Consider the following 18,674-nt stretch of genomic DNA (forward strand, 5'->3'; position numbering starts at 1 on the left):
CCACAGAACAGGCATTGCAAGGACAGAGTAAGGGCTTCGACACTCTGCTGCTATTGTCGAGGGTTTCAGACTAAAGACGACAAATAATACTGTAAGTTGAGGCAAGTTTTATTTAGACTGTACAAACAGGGCCTTGGGGAAAGAACACAGTGGCTTGATGTTGGGACCAGTTCTATGAATTAAGTGGAGTAAGAAATTAAAAAGGCACTAATCTTAAGAAAAGACACTCCGTATATTCTAAGAATATAATTCATTTAATACTGTTAATCTTATAGCACAAAAAATAAAACAAGCTATGATCCCCAAAATAAAATTTAAAAGCTTACACTTAATATTATTGCCTGAAGATCATGGTCTTTAAATTACATATTGTGTTTAAAAGTTTACACAGTGAAGACTGTCTCAAATACAAGGCCACCTTTCCCACTGCAATAATTGTATCCTTGTCCCAAAATACACTTTAACACAAATAAACAGAAAATGACAACTATACAGGAACGCTTTCACTGGTCCCAAAAGGCAGTCTTTTAGGCAGGTCTCACTTTCAAATGCAGGTATTGAGGAAAATGCTTGAAAACTGGACTAAAAAACAAAGGCAGCCCACTCATTCCCAGGATGTTAATACAATATAAAAAATTACTTTACAGGCACATGAAATGGCACAAAGAATGCTGTTTTTCCCTTTACAAAAATAATGCTCAGGCTCTTCAGAGCCTCAACCCAAACAGGATATTCCCTTTTGTTTATTCTTTCCCAATTTGTAAACAATCATGAATTAAATAAGCGCTTATCCAGTGATGGACACTGATTAAAACAGTTTTCATTTAAACTTTCAGACTGGTCAGAGGCTTCAATGTCTATATACACATGTACACAGCAGGAGGAAGCCAAGCCTTTCGTGATAGTTGACTACTGTGGCACCAGGTCATTACACCAGCTCCCAGTTCCAAAGCAAGGACAACTTTAATGGTGCATAGATTGAAGCCATCACTTGTAGGCTCACATGCTTCATATCAAGGTTACCTTACACGCCCAAGAACATTTACACTGATAAGATTATCACTCAGATTTAAGAGGTTTCATAAAACGACAGCACATGTGTAAGCAAGCGACAAGCAATTGAGATTGCAGAGTCCTTCAAAGAGAAACACACACTGATCCAATGCAGTCTTTATATGAAAATACTTGTCTCATAGTAAAATAGCCAAGACACATTTTGAAGCGAGGTTACAATCAGCTTAGGCTGGTCAGTATGCTACATTGAAACCACATTTTACATACCTGAACCACACCGCTGCTACTTGGAGAAACACTGTTCATTCATGACCTAAAACCAGGTTCACAGAAATTCAAGAATTCTTGTCTTTGCATCAGATACCACTACACACAAATTTTGCATAGTTTTGAAGGTAAAGTACTTTGCTTTTCTGCAGTATTGGAACATAATTAAACCTAAAACAATGTTTGTGTTCAAAGCGTGCACCTTACTCAATGAGGGGATGAGTCAAGATGTTTATTTCAGTGAAAAAAAATCAGGTTAAAAGTTCTGTTCAAGATCTCAAATCTCACAGTATTTATTTACCACGCAAAGGAAGAATTCTACAATCAGTCTTCTGAAGAGCTGCCTGTAACTAGGTCAGGCCTGAAATAAGATTTCTCTGCAGCAGACTGAGTTTAGTGCAGTTTGTATTCAGAAGATGACTTTCAGTAGTACAATCTGTGTAGTAAACAAGCAGGTATTGTTGGGGCACAGGACAAACATGACCTTCTTTAGTTAAGAGAACTGCATAGCTTTTCTTTGCAAGACAAAATGTCAATGCCTATTGTCAAGAATTACAGCACCAAACACTTCAGTCAATGCTACTCTACTTCACAGTTAATTTGGTAGTAAAATGCTCTACAAGAACTTCCAGACTGTCAGCCACTTGATCAATACTACAGAAAACAGTTAATAGATGAATGGAGAGACATTTTAAAACCTGGCATTTTGAATGTCTGCTTGTGAATGCCATTTCTGCAGTTCTTCAGTGCCTTCCAACGGAGGATCTCATGGCACTCCCACATGAACTACCAACAACATGCTTTTATTAGGATCAAGCAACACAAATCAACAAGAAAACATGCTGGAACTTAAGACAATGTTTATATCATTAGACATTTGTAAGATCTGATGACATTCTGCAGGTGTTTGAAGCTTCTCATTTTGCTACAAACAACAGCCTACCAAAGCTGAAAAATGGGAGCTGCTGTTTTCCTGCCAGCTTCCACACTGGACATCTGCCTTAACCAGGCTGTCTGAAAAGGGAGGTTTAGTAGCTGTATCTTTGCAGACATGTATTCTGTTAATTCAGTGTTCCATCATTTTGAAAAGAGCATTCCAGTTCACCTACAACACACATTTGAGGAAGGTGGCACAGGATTCCCCTGTGCCTACGCTTTCATATCCTGCACCAGGCTCAGGCCGAGCACCCAGCTGCAGAACAATCACAGCAGGAGAGCTTAGGAGGGAAAAAGCTACACAAAGAGGGAAGGAGCTACACTAGTAACAGACACCTCCTGACCTCCTCCAGCCCGAGCATTATCCCATAGGAACTCAGGCAGCTGACTCCAGTTGACCATTTTCTAGAGGATGCTGGGAGGGGAGGGACCTGGGTCATATATAAAACAGAGCCAATGACTTAGGAAGGGTAAAAGAAAGATGTCAGCATGCAGAGGAGTTGGGATATGAGCAAGGAAGAAAAAAGGAAGGGAAAAAGAAGATGAAAGCAGCTCTGGAAGAGAAGCACAGCAACACAGACACCCTGGTAAAAAGGTACTGTGTTTGAAAAGGAGCTTTTGATGAGCTGGGGCTGGTACAGCTAGGAAACTTTGGAGAGAGCAGGGAGTCTGCAGAGAAATGGATATAAAATGTCTTTAAATGTTTAAATAAGAGGATTTTATCAGTATTTACCAAGTTCTTCTGTCCCACTCCTAACTCTCCTCATGGCAATCTGATCTACCAAGTAACAGCTTGATGACAAGCACTTCTGTACTAGTAAAACTACACTTTCAACACTGCAGAAGAGCTGTTTGTAGACCAGGCCAACGTGTTTCCCCTTAAAGCTCACTTTCTACAGTTAGCGCTTGCAAAAATCAACAGAAACGCATTAAATATGTCAAAACCAAGTTACAAGTACAACCTCCTCCTGGGTTTCCTTATAAATAAATGCCTCAGCTTCAATGCAGCTGAATCAATGGTAATTTGCATGTAACACACACTGTTTCAGGAAGGTCAACAACAAGCTTAAGGGTTAACAGAAAAGAGCAGTGTCTAATACAACTGCTTAGAACACATAAGCTCCAATTATTGTCCTTTAAAGAAACCATCATTTTAAGTGTACTACCTTAGGACAGGTAATTCCAAAACTAAATCTTCTTCAGTTCTAAAATTGCATTTTTGTTGTTGCTTTTTGTTGGACAGTAATGCACAAAATTGCTTGTTTGATCTAAGATTAGGGCTCTTCCTACTGAGCAAACCAGAAAAAAGTCCATGGAAGTCTCAACAGGAAAGATTTTTTTTCCCATACTCTCTGCTGTATTCCGGTTCAGTCTTGTCCAGCTTAAGGCCCAAAAAAGTTTTAAAAGTGAAACAAAATTCTGGATGACGTAACTATGATCTGAAGGTCAGGCAGTGACTTCAGTTGTGTGTATTCCAAATGTACATTAAAAGAACTGTCAAACTGCAGCAAGCTGGAAAATGGGCAATGCTAGCAATGTGCCATTAAGTCATCATCCCACCTCAAAGAATGCTAATGGTAGCCAGGAGAATGAAGCAGCAGTGAGTGGGGCAGGGGAGTCACTCGTTCTCCTCGGGGTTCTGGGGGTCGAAGAGCTGCACGTGCGTGAACGGGAAGAGCCCTTTCCTCCCGTTGACTTCTCCTTCCCACTGCCCGTTTATGTTCATCCTCGTCACCTTCACAATATCTCCAACCTGCAGAGACAAAAACACCCTGATCATACATCCCTTCTCACCTCTGATACAAATCAAATGAAGACCACAAACAAGTCCATCACAGGAAAGAAATCTTGTCCTCTTCTTGGCAGAAGGATCAATTGAAAAGTTACTTTTACTGAATTACAATACCAGCACTTTGTTGCTAAACATAATAATGTTGTCTGTGCTCTTTCTGAGACTCTTAATTACATGTATATCTATAAAGATTACTGAACTACACCTCTTTTTATAGGAGAGCTTACAGCTTCATGCAACAGTATCTTTAGCTTAGATATAAATTCACATCAGTAAAGCTACCATCAGTGATGAGTCACAGCATCCTTTCAAAAGAGCACAGTACTGGGACTGGTTTTAGCAGCAGCTGACTTAAAAGAAATGTAGTTTTTCAAAGAAAGATTCCTAAGGCAAAAAAGCCATTACTTGAAGCTCTGATGATCACCATCTAAGAACCTTCTGTAATTTCTAAAATAATGGTACACTTCAAAAGTGGGGAAAAGCAATCTCAATTTTTATTATTTTTAGTAGAAGTAGGTGTAGATTCTAACTTTATTTGTGGTTTTCACATCTACTTCCTGTCAAAGCATTTGAAGCAGGAATGATGACATGTCAAGACTTTCCTACCATTACTATTCTCTTCCTATCTGGCAGTGGAAAATGAGAGAAGTCTAAGCTATGATCAAGCATGAAACAACAGCCCAAATGATGATAAATTATACTCTTACTGTTCAACAGCTGTATTTAATCTGGATCAGGACACTTTACAAAGTGAAATACCCAAACTGACAAGAAGCATTTAAGACAAGCTAAATACTCACTCTTCGGAGATGCTTCTGGAGAGCTGAGCACGTGGTCTGTTACAGCAGCTCTCTGACTTTCCCCCTCCCTTCCTGTTTACTTATTTGACTCTATGTGGTAACTACAGTAAATATTAGAAAAGTTGACATTAGCAGCTAGAAGCTAATTTCACAAAAAGCAGAACCAGCCAATGACTAATGCCCAACAGTTCCTAAGTTTCTTTCCCAAACTATGTCCAAACTCTTTGTAACTGAGCCTCAGTTTTCAAACTACTGCTGTGAAATTCAAAGGAAACAAACTTTAATCTTATTTAAGGAAAACACAGACATTGATACAGTATGTAAAGCAATTTGTCTACATTTTCTAAATAGTATTGAAATTCAGACCAGATGCAGAGAGGCCCTTGGCAACATCCTTAAACTTTTCAGGTGAGACCTGTATATTTTATGTTAAAGAAAAAGCCCTGAGTTTACAAAACAGTGTGCATGTCACTAGATGATCTGAAGCCCATTTAACCCAATTACCATAACAGGTATTTTGGAAGATCACACAGAAGTGAGAACCCTTAAGTGAAATTTAAGATACTTAATAAACTCATTGGCAGTCAGTCACTCAGTGTTATGTCTCTTAAAATAAAATTCGTTGAACTTTGAAACTATTCTCAGAGATTTAGGCCTTATGTGTTGCTCTGCCTTCCCTACTTTTTCTCCACTACTTTGGTTGTCTGTGTCCTGTCTGCTCCCCATATCTGAGACTGTCTCACTTGGAACAACTGTAATCTTGTGCTTTTGAGAGAGGAGAAAACTCTTTGAACTCCCTTAAGTTCTTAGGATATAACTGTGGCCATATTATTTCTGAAATGGACATTTTTATATATGCTGCCCCTAACCTCAAACATGAAGCCAGCGTACAGAATTGGGCAGTTAAACACTGCATGTACACACAGAATTCAGAATTTACCCAACTGCCTTTCATCTCTCAGGGCCTGCTGCAGCATGCTCTGATTGTACATTTGCTAAAAAGCACAATTTGTCAGACTCCTCACTCAAGAAGGCTTTAAATAGTAACAAGATGACCTAAACAGGAACCTAGCAAATGTTTCTTTAGGAAAATGCTGATAAGATCTATAAATACTCAGTGTTACATTTGCTACATTTAAATAACCCTTGAAGACAGATTCCAAATTCTAGACCCAACCTGAGGAAGATGCAGCCAATATCACAACAGTTTAAAGCTAATGAGTTGTGTTTCACTACACCATAAACCAAACCTACTCTCAAACCCTTAAATCTTAAAAATAATCTTTTGAATCAAAAATGTGGACCTGCATTTTCTGAGAGTCTGACAATGTCAATCTGTTCATGTCCTGTAGAGATCAATCCATTATTCATTCTGAAGCTCCAGAACAGATATTCTTCTGCTTGGTTCTGAAAGACTCACAGTGTGAATAGGTTTAGAAATCTTTGCTTCAGCTGAGTGAAAAGAATATTTAAAATATGTCTCCTATTGCATGGCAACAAACTGCCCTGTAGATTAAAGATGTAAAATGTGCTTTATGCTGCTGGGTGGGCAAAGCTGCTGCACACCAGCATCTGCCACTAAAGAGAGCTGGCTGACAAAAGCTGCTCAAAACATACTCCCATGTGCTGAGAGCCACTGGAATAGTAAATTAATTTGCAATAACTTTCTACTATTTTTGAGAGGGCTTTTTTTTAAATGAAAGCTGCTGAATATCCTCTTGTGCTATATTATTTTAAAAATGTAGTTTCCCTGAGAAGACTAAATTAAACAGCATGTTGAAATAAGATTTTTGGTGCAGGAACCTTGATTTCATGCTAGACTTACTAATGGATCTTACCTTATAGACCTTAATTTCAAAAATGTCTAGAAAAATCTAGTCAACTAGTCCCTCTATGTATTTTTCCCCCAAGTAAAAGCATTATTTCATAAATATTAAAAGCATTATTTCATAAATTTTAAAGCATGTTAATGCCATTAACATGGTCAGCTGAGGTGCAATCTTCCACTAGAATTATTTAACACATTATTTATTTTCAGAGAATGTTTTAAGCCAGTCAGAAGAATTGTCTTATGATTAGGCACAGGACAGAGTCAGGAGACCTGGTTCTATTCTCATCTCTGCCACAAACTTCCTGTATGACTCTGGACAGCTAATAGCCCTTATCTGCAGATGAGGAGAACACTTCCTTGGACTCAGCATCTCCCAGATCAGCTAATTCAGTTGGGAAGCACACCAGCATCACTGGAATGAAGTATCACTGCTGAAATGAGTAATACTTCTGAAATGCAGCCATTTGGTTACACCCAAGTGATAAAAATCAAAATGTCTTTTAGATAGCATCTTTCATTATGTCCTTGTTAGAGCATGAATTCAAAGCCCTGGGGAAACACAAGCTGTGGAACATGCCAGTCAGAAAGGTTACTTCATTACTCTAGACTCTTCCATACCTGCCTTCCATTTGATTCACACTCTGCAAAAGGTTTCCTGCAAGCCATTTTAGTCAACCAATTCAATGAGTTTTACAGATATTCCAACAATTCTGTGTTAATAATTCTATGGCTGATAAACTTCTGTAATCTAAGTTTAAGGTGATAAAAATGCATTAAAATTCTAAATCATCATTTTAGTCCACTGGGTCAGTGCTATAGAAAACACTGCTCTCTGGAATCTACAGGGTGTTAAACCTCAGTCATTATCCTAATTAGTGTCACAGCTCACCCTCTCTGGTAACACTAACATTCATACCAAAACAGTTCTTCAGGCCAGCTGCCTGTCTGGAGGAGAACAGACAAGGTCCAACCCAGAAAATACCTGATACTCACTGTCCCCAAAGGGGACACGAGAGGCAGAGTTCAGCCACTCTGCACACAGGACAAAAGGACACTGAAGGAAAGCACCAGGCTAAGAGCACAGCTTAATTACTTAATTATCCTTCACTTCTGATGTTCTGGGCCAGAACACAGTTGATGCCCACACTGGAGAATCAAACAGTTCAGAGGAAAAGCTTCATCCATTCTTGAGGCATGAAAGGAGCTTCAAGGGCAACACAGGAATGTGGAAGTGCTAGATGCAATTCATCTGGCCTCACCTAGGAACAGATTAAAACAAAGGAACTTTCCATTTCACTAAGAGCCTGGAAAACTGTCAGAGTAGGGGCTGCAGCATCAAAAAAGTGCTGCTTTTCATGACAGGTGGTAGCCTGTCTCCTTACAGTCACTGTCCTGACTGTACAGAATTTGGAGAGTTCACTTTCAGTTCAACCGTTATAGCAACTAAAGGTCCCTGCTCAAAAATTTACCCAAATATAGGATCAATACTTTGCTTAAAATCCAGACTTTGTGGGTTAGATGCATTTTAATGTGTAACACAGCTAGGCTAAGTTTCCTTGGCTTAAGAAAAACACAATGCTTGTTGTCTACTGAAAGAAGTAGCCTAATTTCCTAATTAAGAAAGTTCTACTGCTAGCACATTTTGGCCTACTTGTCTCAGCTCTCCTTTGAAGAGGGAAAAAGTTAACTGTAACCTAATTGTAACAAGCTCCAGAGAAATACTGTAAGTCAGTTATATAATTATGGTGGATGGATATTTATTTCACCGAAACATTGCAGGTTAACTCTGTACTAGCAAACACACACATGTGTGATTGCTACATCACAAAAAGGTAAACTACTTAACACTATAATCCTGGCACAAGGCTATAAAAAGCCAACACTAGTATAAAAACTTTTAAAAATACAGTGCAACTCTTGTTTAAAAAAAATACAAATCTTTGATTCAGTAACACTGTTAAGTCTAGAGATGAACTCTAGAACCACTGCTGCCTTCAAAATTAACTATGACACTGAATAGAGCATTTAAGAATCATTTTTTAAGCAAACCAGGTATAAATCTGGTGGCTGCTGTTGGTCTCCCATTGTCTGGCTCCCTACCCTATTTAATTCCATTTTATAAGTGAATATAGAATTTGTTGTTCATGTCCTGCTTGGAGCTTGTCAGTTTGAAACAAGGCTTCATGAGCACCCTATTTCTAATAGGCTGGCTATAGAATTACTACAAGTTTTTAAAGGCTGGGAAACTTTCAGGTAGACTTTGCTATTCTGGATCACAGTAATGGTGCCAAAGAGACAAATCCATCACCTTCTTAAAGTGTAAATCCTTTGAACATGGGATTGCCCTCCTGGTTTTCCCACAGTAACCAGCAGGATGGAAGAACAGCAGTGCATAACCCTGTGGTGCTGAGTTTTGGTCCCAAAAAGCACAGGACACTGTAACCCTGTCCTGCATACCCCTTCCTCTGCAGCACCAGAAAGGAAGGAAATCGTTTCTTGGCTAGAAATACACAAGTAAAGAAACAGACCTGGCTTCTCGGCTGTTGAGCTTTTCGGTTTGGGCTTGGGTTTGGTGGTTTCTATTTTTATTTTGCAGCTTGCTTGTTTAGTGGTTTGGGTGTTTTTAATGCAGAATTCATAATATCCTACCCATATTAGTAATGAAGTTAGTTGTAGTGAGAAGCTGCAAACTTCAATCTGTAGAATTTAATGTTCATTAAAAACATTAAATCTGAACTGCCAAAGTAACTTAACAGACGAGCATATGTAAATCTTAGAAATACATGTAATTTATTGTAGGCTTTACTAACTGTTCCCTGGTGCAGGGAGATGCCCAAAATTCCATGTACCACCAGCTGCAAGCTTTGAGGTAATGTCTATACTTACAATTACCATTTTAGCCTATAAACAGATTAATTTTTAATTTTAGAGAGTAACAGTGGAGTATATAACACAATAGGATCAAGTCAACACTTACACATTAGTAACTTCAACAACACCAATATTGTTACCCAGAGAGGCTGTGACAACAACATCCCTGGAAATGTCCAAGCCCACACTGGATGGGGCTTGGATCCACCTGGGATAGTGGGAGGTGTCCCTGCCCATGGCAGGGGTGAGATGAAATGAGCTCTAAGGTCCCATCCAACCCAAACCACTCTGTGATTCTATATAATGTTAAATAAACTTAGCCCAGCAAAAATAAATGCCCTATCAACTATCCTAGAGAAATAAAACTGTAGTTGCTCTTAAATTGTCACACTTTTAAATTCAGCAGTTGAATTCATCTTTATCCAACTATCAGATCTCATTTCAGATTTTCTGTAGAATAATCATTTGGTCACTTACATTTTCCATGTAAGAAATTAAAAAAAAAACCAAAAACAAAAATCAGCTTGCTTACAAACAAACTTCTCTGTAACAGGCTATAAATTCTTACCTTTTCTTAAAGAAAAATTCTGCCAGCTTTGTAAACAATCATGGTGTACAATGGAAATACTGCACTTGCAGGCAGGGAGCTTGTCCCATTTTCAAGCTGGACCAAGAAGAATGACACTGCTCCACTTAAAAGGAAGCTGAGCAGATTACTGTGCCATGGCTTTATTTACTCCAGATGCTGTTCTCTTCCTTTTTAGTCCTGTCTGTGTGCTGACCACACAAGGCTACAGCCAGCAAACAGATATTTTGCTTTCACGTTGCTTTATCAGTTGAAATGAGGTTGCACAATCAGTGATTACACTCACAAGGTGTTCTACCTGTAGCAGCTGAACAGCCACTTGGGGTACACCTATTCTGAGGGGGAGAACTGTCAAATAATATTTTTATCAAAGAACACCATTAACTTTCTTCCCCAAAACAGTCCCATAACCTGTTTTTTGTCTAACACTACTTTCAGTGGTCTTACAAAACAGAAGTTTCAAATGGTTCAGTTTATTTGGTAATGTGTAGAGCCCTCACAAGGCTGGGATTAAATATTTTATCAGGGCCCTGCAGGGGTTTGGCAAACTAAAGGAAAATAATGAAAAGAAGCTGAATTATTTTTTTCTTTAAGAATAGCCTATGTGACAAAAAAAAAATACTGCTATAATGAACCTATGCATGGATTGATATGGAGAAAGTGCAATCACTGATTTCAATGAAAATGTAGAGCAGTTCCCAGAATTCTGCTTCTGAAAGCCACAGTGTGCATGAGGTACACTAGCAAAGAAAACAGACTGCATGGGAACACAAAATATGCCAGTGCTGGGAGACCCAAAAACGTGAGGCACTGATTAGAGGATGAGAAGAATCTCTCAAACAAAACTTGAGTAATTTGAAGGTTCAAACCAAGTCAAGCCTTTTTGTTGGCCAGAGAATTAATCCTACTGGTGTCCTAGAGGAGCTAAACTGATGGGGTTAACTAGGTCACTTAAGGGGCAAGTCAGAAAAGTCTACATGTAAGGACCAACCTTCCAAATGGCTCTGCTCCCTGCAGCAGTGCAAGTTCCCTGAAGTAATTCCATGACACATTGACAGCATAACAAAATCAATCTCTTGCCTTGCTTTGCTTGCAGAAGCATGAGTAGTTTTGGCAGGAATTTTCTGTACAGTGCAGTTGGCAGTGAATTTACACTTTGTTCTATGATAATTTTCACACACTGTTCACAAATAACAAGCTGCTAGATTTCACAAGACAAAGAAATTCCAGTGATTCATATTTAACTTTTAACCCCACAAGAGTAACCTTAGAAGTCTTACAAATACAGGAGTAAAGCAATTAGGGTGAGCACTCTGAATAATGGGAAGTCACAAACACAACCTTCCAAATTACAGTCAAAAGTAGCAGCCATAGGTTACAGCTTTAACTTGCAAAGTAACTGAGCAAAAACAACAGGAAAAGTTCTAAAGTATTTTAAAAACCATTATTATTTTACTTGCTAAAATGTTGCTGCTTCCTATGCTTGTTTGCTTGCATTTGTGCCTGGAAGTATTGCAGCATGCTCAAATTTCACTTTTTCCAGGTGAGACATTTTTTTGAATTACAGGTTAATTAGCCTTCAGTATCATCTAAATGTAAAAGTATCAGTATTCTGGATGTAGCTTTGAAAAACAACTTCCAATCAATCATTTATTCCAGTTAAACTAGAAGTATGATATGAATTCTTTACTATTTACAGAATAGCACTCTAAAGTTTTACAAGATATCTCTAATAAAAATAAAATTTAAAATGCAATAGCAAGCACAAAAACTTGCAGCATTTTAGAGGTTACACTACACTCCTCACCCCCAGTTTAAGGTTCCTTAAATTCCACTTTTGAAAACCAAAGCAAAAGGGACTGGAATATGTCTGATATATTCTGCCCAGGTTTCAGCTCTGCACAAGATCTTCAAGTGCATCTCAGAGCTGAGGATCAGAAACACCAAGTGCATCAGCCAGCAACCTTTACCTTTCTCTGAGGGATGCCACTGTCAGTTCTTAGCCTGGAACTCTACAATGATGAAGGAAACATCTCTTTCCTTCCCCAGGATTAGGTGGAGAAGCAAAGCCATCCTCTCACTAGCACTTCTTCAGCATGGGTACACTCTTCAGCATGTTACCCTTGTAACATCTGCACAGTTGAACAAGCAAGCAGGGAGGCAAAACACGGGTCCTAAAGTTATTTACTAAGTTACTTTTCTCAAAGGAAGTGGTATAGATGAAGCAATCCTTGTGGATGTTTCTTCAGAATGTAACCTAACTTCTCAGTCCCTCGACATAAATAAGCAGACTCCACATGAAGTCATCATACCAATTTTTAGTTTCTTCTTTCACAAGGCAATTGAAAACTCTGAGACTGGAGGAAAAACTTACCTCTAATGCCAGCGCAGTCTTGTCATAAGCACAGGGAACTCTCTTTTGGACAGCTTTGGCATAGACTGGTCCATTCTGTGTGGATGGCAGAGGATTGATCACTGCTCCAGGTGTGCTGGATACTGAGGGCAGGGGAGTTGCGGTCTGAGGCTGAGCGTAAGCGTGGGCAGGTTCTGGGATCCCGTAACTGTTGGAATTCCTGTTCCCATGCTTCCCAACAGAAGGTCTGCCCAGCTTTTCTACATAAGGAACAGGAATCATCCCTATCCGACCCTCCTTGTTTCTGGCACTCCACCACTGTTCCTCTGGCTTCTCCACAATTGCCAGCAGCTCTCCCTTTTTAAATGGAAGATCCTCGGCGTCGTTGCCGTGGAAGTCATAGAGAGTCCGAACGTACTCCAGGTTTTCCTCTGCAGTGGACATGGCAGGGGCAGATCCAGATCCCATTGGGGGGCTTGGATACCTGAGGGTTTGGTAAAAGGAACAGCTATTGGTTTGTATTGCCAGTAACAAAGCTAAGTGCCAGGTCTGCAGTAGGAACATCAATAGAGAAGAGTTACTTGGATCTGTAACAAAATCATTGCCTTGGTAGCACTCTGAGGTATTTAATAACTCACACTTCTCAAATAATGACTTAAATACCCAAAGTAGCTTCCCCAGAAGCCAAATATAATCTATCATGGGATGCAGAGAACTGCGAGAAATAATGCAAAATCTTCATCCACCTGTTCTGGATTGTTGTGAAGATCTTAGAGTCAAATTAATTCTATAGCTTAAGTTATGAGAGTAATGATACAGAAAACCAAATTAAGACTGTTTGGGTGATTGAGGTGGAAAGGCAACACATAAAAGTGTAGCTGTGAATCTCTCCAAGAGTCCCCTGCCACCTCCAAAGTCATCCAAATAATTTTAATTTCAGCATCCACTCTAAAGAATTCAGTAAGTAAATGCTAGACTTGAAGCAGTGTAGGGGAAAAAGGGAACAAAAGTAAGATGGTATGACATCTTCATAAAGACTGTAAGAAATACTTGCATCCACTGATAAGAAGGAACTAAGGAAAAAAAAAAGCAACCCTTCTATAAATATTCCTTTGCCTATTAACCATATTATCTATAATTTATTTACATAATTGTTTATTACTATGTCCATCATTTGTCAAATACAGTCACTTTGTTGTCTGTGTTAATATATAAGATTGTCCATCAAATGAGAATGCTTTCACTATTTTCATCATAAATGTTATATATTTTATTCAGAGCAGCTGTCAAAAAGCCTCAGTGGATATAGGCCACAGCAGATACTTATTATCTAAGCTATGAGAGCAAGAATGCATGTCATTAGCCTACTTCAATTCTCTTCTGCTACTTGCAAAAGACGATGGAAGTCAAATCCCTGTGATTTTTGCAAGATATGCCAGAAGCCCTGAAGATAAAGATATTCCATCTTTCAGACACCCTGCTGCAGCCAGAGCAGGGAATCAGGAGCAATTGCTCTGCAGAAGGAAGGCTTCAGGAACATCAGCAAGGATGGTCAGAGCTCACTACCAGAGATGCAAAACAAACAGAAAGTTTAAAATGGTCCATTTAGAACTGTTTTAAAAGTTTAAGATGTCATCCCCAAGATCTAGAAGTACTGAAGAGCTCAATATAGAAACCACCTTTCAGACTGTACTTTGTGAAATTAAAAGAATGAACAGCTTTCAAAAGCACAAGCATCTGTGCCCAGGAAAATGCCAGAGAAATAAGAATTAGCATAACAGTTCTGAAGCACATACCCCTGTTCTAAATCCGGTCCATTAAAAATAAAAACCCCAAAAATCTGGGAATGCTACCTTACATCCTCCCCCTTGCAGCAGGAAGTCTCCTTTGCACAGCATTTAAAATCATCAACCACATAACTGATTTTTCCAAGAGTTTTAACAAAGTCATGCTAAGTAAAAACACCCAGTTGGATGCCATTTGTAGCTCTATAAAAAAGCTTAAAAAGTCAATTCACTGCAGGTTAGGTCCCATTTGTCTCTGTGCTGAGAGAACAATATGCAACCAAAACCTTGAAAATAAGATGGTACTAAAATGCTCACAGAACATATCACACAGGACTCCTCACAAATACCAAGTGTGCAAGTGCAATCAGCTCTAAGTTCTCAAGTGTTTTGAGAAAGCCAAGCCAATCATGGCCATAAATGATTAAGAACAAATTACTGCATCCAGAAGGGTTCAAGAGTACCCAGGCTGGAGAACAGAGGTAAGCATGAAGATTGCTTCAGCCTAGGACTTTTTTGCTTCCCAACTCCCCACAAGTTTAAGCATGCATGCAACACTGGGCAGCTCCATTCCTGCAATGGTGAAAAAGATTTTTTTTTCATCTACCCATCTCTGTAGCCACAATCAGTACCAAAAGGCTGCCAGCAGCTTGAAGGGTTGCTGAAGGTTGTGCTTTCTGTCACATCCTGCCCATCACTTGACAGCTTTCAGAATGACTTTTGAACACTTGAGTTTTTCAACTTGACAAGCTATTGTCAATATTTGACAAGTGACTGTCATTAAGCACTGGCCCATGCCAAGGTTCAATTGTGATTATAAACCTCAAAGTTATTCCTCCCTCTTATGAGCTTGCAAATCTGCAAAACATAATAAAATATTAAAATGCAGAATTCAGAAGTGAACCAATTTGGATTTATTTTTTTAATATGTCACTGGTTTTCTCTTATTTATTTTAATTTCATTCTATCCAGGAAGCCCAAAAGTTTTGACAAAAGATACTGAGAAAGGTTTTATTAATTAAAAGTAAGGAATATATTCTAGGGTTCTTCATAAGCAGTTCACTGATGCATGTTGCAGGTATGTCCCATGCTGGGACCAGGACAAAGAAGGAGCTCATAGCCAAGTCACATTTTCCCATTCTCCTAGAACAGCATTTGTCAGTGAAGTGTATGGTATATGCAGATATAGATGAACAGTGCCATAAGCAAACTGTGAGAAATAAGTGAAATAAGTGTTTTACTTTTTTTTGACACAGAAATGCCACTCTAGAAGTCTGGGAAATGCTGCCCTAGAATGTATTAATGCTGACTTAACAGGGTGAAGCAGTCTAATCACATAAAAGCCAGCTCTATTGTAATCAGTGTGGGTGCAGGGGTAGACAGCAAACTAAGCTCAGAGGCTGTACTTCCATCAGGGAGAGGACTGGTGAACCAGCTTCTCAACCATCCTTGGAACGGAGACAATGCTAGAAGAAAAGGGTAACACAAAAAGGGTGACGTGCGACCACACCCTCTCTCAAAGCAATTACAGCCCGTGCAGAGGTCCATGGTACCTTCACACACAAGGTCATCACAGGCACCGTGGATTATTTGACTGGAAGAGCAACACTTTTAATTGTCGGCGAGGTCCAGAGAGTTAAGAAGGCCCAGTGTTAGAAACGAATTTATTAGTATTTATTCATAGCATCTACATCCAGTGCCAGGCTCCCGGAGCTACTGGGCTGGACTGTGACACCTCTCCAGGTCGCACCTCCTGGCGCCACTCGGGCAGAGGTGGCGGAGGGTGTGGCGGGGGCGGGGGACACTCACCTGGGCGCGGGCTCGATGAGGGTGGTGGTGTCCAGGTAGTGGATCTTATAGAACTCCAGCAGGGCGGGCAGGTGCTCGAACTCCTGGTCGCCGATCTTAAAGCGGCGGTTGGGCAGGGAGTTGATGATGTAGTGGGAAACGCGGGAGTTCTCGGACACCGAGAGCACGTAGTCCCCCGGGCAGGTGGACGAGTCCCGCACCAGGAACATGCCGTGCCGCTGCCCCTGCAGCCGCGTCTGCGCCTCCGCCCGGGACACCGGGCCCACGTACCAGCTGGAGCGGTCCGACGAATCGAAGCGAGCGGCGGAGGACATGGCTCCGGGCGGGGAAGGGGAAGGAAACGGAGGAAGGAAGGTGAGGAGCCCGAAGGCCCAGGCGGAGGAAGAGACCCGGCGGAGGCCTGGGCAGAGAGGCCTGGGAGGTGGAGCGGGCTGGGGGCGAGGGGGAAGCGGCTCGTGCCTAGTCCGGGAGAAAGGAAACCCAGGGAAGGGGGGATCAGGGAGAAGGAAGCTCCGCGCCGCTGGAGGCGAAGGGCCGAGGAGCGGCTGGGGTGGGGCTGGCCAGACGCGGCGCGCAGGGCCCCCGAGTCTCCCTCAGCGGCGCGGTGTGCAGGGCATCCTTCCCGCCTCTCTCAGGCCTGCGGCGGGCCCGGCCAGGCGGGTGACGAAGAGCAGCGGCAGCTGACACGGCCAGGCGGCCCGAGAAGGCGGCGAGCGGAGCCGGCTCGGCTCGGGGCGGGACGGGGAGGCAGAAGCGCCGGGCGCCGCGTCCTCCCGCGGGTTCCTCCCCTCGCGAGCCGAGCTCCAAAATGGCGGCTGCGCCGGGCCGCGCGACCGCTCCGAGACACCGCCCCGCGCACGCGCCATGGCGGCGGCGGCAGCGCGGGGCCGCGCCCGCCTCAGGGGCCGGGCGGAGGCAGGCGGCGGGGCTGGGCCGGGGGTTCGTGCCCCGGTGCCCCTCCCGGGAGCCCGGGGGAGCGGGAGAGCCGCCCCTTCCCGTTTCTCCGCGCGAGTCACTCCGGCCGTCCCTGGCGCACCCCCGGTCGGTGCGGTGAGTGAGGCGGGGGTGACCGCGCGCCTGTAGCATTGAGGGAGCCCTGCCCTGTGAGGGGATGCGGCAGGCGCGCTCTGACACGGGTCACCCCCAGAAAATCCCCAGCCCTTGGCCTTAAGGTATCTGAGGGGGACCCTCCATCTTCTCCCCATCCCTCCTCGGTGCCGCCCAGCCCCGGGCTTTGCTCCCCGGTGCTGCCTCGGGCCGCTCTCACTGCTCCTGGATCTGAGGGGTGCCAGCACCCTGACCCCAGGCGGTTTGCAGACAGACACCACCTCCCCTGAGGTTTTGCTGGTTTTTACTAGTTAATTAATTTTCTTTTAAGGAACAAAACGGCCCGCTGTGATAATCATCTCTGATCTCGAGATAATTTCCTACGTGCTCTAAGGGGCCGTTTCCTGCCTCTTCATAGCCTTGTTCGCAGATAACGGGGTTAAAGCGCAGCGTGGCCCAGGCGGGAGGGAAGATGGTGTCGCAGCCGCTGGAGAGGAAGGAAGCCCCGGAAAGGACTCAGCAGGGCTCGGGGGCAGCGCTTGGCACACGGTGCGGATGAGCTGTTTGAATCTGAGAGGGAGGTTGGCGCCGGGAGCCCAGACAGGCACCGAGCTCTGACTCAGTGCCCGGGGCCTGTCCAGCCGCAGTGGGCAAGGGCGCAACACAATAACTGCACTGCTCCCCGGAGGTGTAGAAACCTCTGCAAATGGTGTGATTTTAGCTCAGTCTTGTGACTTCATTTAATTTGTGCTTTTGGTATTCGTTTTGCTTCAGGGCTGGCAACGTGAAATGAAGCAGCGCTTGAAAGAAAGAAAAAAAAAGCCAGTTCAAATGAGAAATAGATTTAAGATGTCTGTCTTGAAGCTCTTAACTGGACTGTTGTGCAGTGTTATTGCAGCTTTGCTGTCTCTCTTTCATGCTCTGCCTTTTCCAAAAGTTCAGTCATTACACAGTCATTTTTTTCCTCTTTGTTCCTCATCCTGCGTTGGCAGCCAGTGCCAGCTGAGGTGTCTGGATTGGAACATATGGGCTGTGTCTCTGCAGACATTTAGCAGAGTTCAAATCATCTAAAATGGAAGACTTCTCCAGTGTCATGTTGTAGACAAAACCATCCAGGAAAAGTCTCATCATTAAGATGAAAGGATCTTAAAGCAGCCCCTGAATCCATGTGCAGGTATCATTTTACCAGCCGCTGACATCCAGCCATCTCCTGGGTGGAAAACAACAGCTGTTAGTCATGTACAGCAGAACAGTGACCTAGAGATGAATAATTGCATCTGAAAAGTCACATCTATGCAAAAAAAATTTCATCCATTACTAGGAAATCTTACTTGTAGCTATACCTCTGATCCATTCCTCCTGGTTTAAGTGCTTGTATCTGCCAGTAAGAGTCAGTTTTAAACACCTGTAGACAGGCTACAATAGAAAATGAAGGTTATGATGTTTTCTTGTGTCATTTGAACAGATCTGGCTTGCTTTCTGTTTGACCATGGCCAAAATAAATATTAAAAGATAGCAATTGGACTTGCAATAATATGCTGAATAATGTTTAAAAATAATTACAAAAGCTGTAAGTTAGCAGCA

The 18,674-nt window shown here is 42.1% G+C and overlaps 1 protein-coding gene across 1 annotated transcript; it reads right to left on the minus strand.

The window, feature by feature from the left end:
- Positions 1–235: 235 nt before the first annotated feature.
- CRKL (CRK like proto-oncogene, adaptor protein) lies at positions 236–16,869 on the minus strand. The gene is made up of 3 exons (XM_030958829.1): positions 16,044–16,869; positions 12,472–12,934; positions 236–3,970 (listed from the first exon to the last, which is right to left on the minus strand). Exons 1-3 carry the CDS (start codon positions 16,355–16,357, stop codon positions 3,836–3,838), a joined length of 912 nt encoding a protein of 303 aa, XP_030814689.1. The 5' UTR covers positions 16,358–16,869; the 3' UTR covers positions 236–3,835.
- Positions 16,870–18,674: the final 1,805 nt, after the last annotated feature.

The sequence above is a fragment of the Camarhynchus parvulus genome, chromosome 15 (assembly GCF_901933205.1).
Source record: "Camarhynchus parvulus chromosome 15, STF_HiC, whole genome shotgun sequence".
Taxonomy (NCBI): domain Eukaryota; kingdom Metazoa; phylum Chordata; class Aves; order Passeriformes; family Thraupidae; genus Camarhynchus; species Camarhynchus parvulus.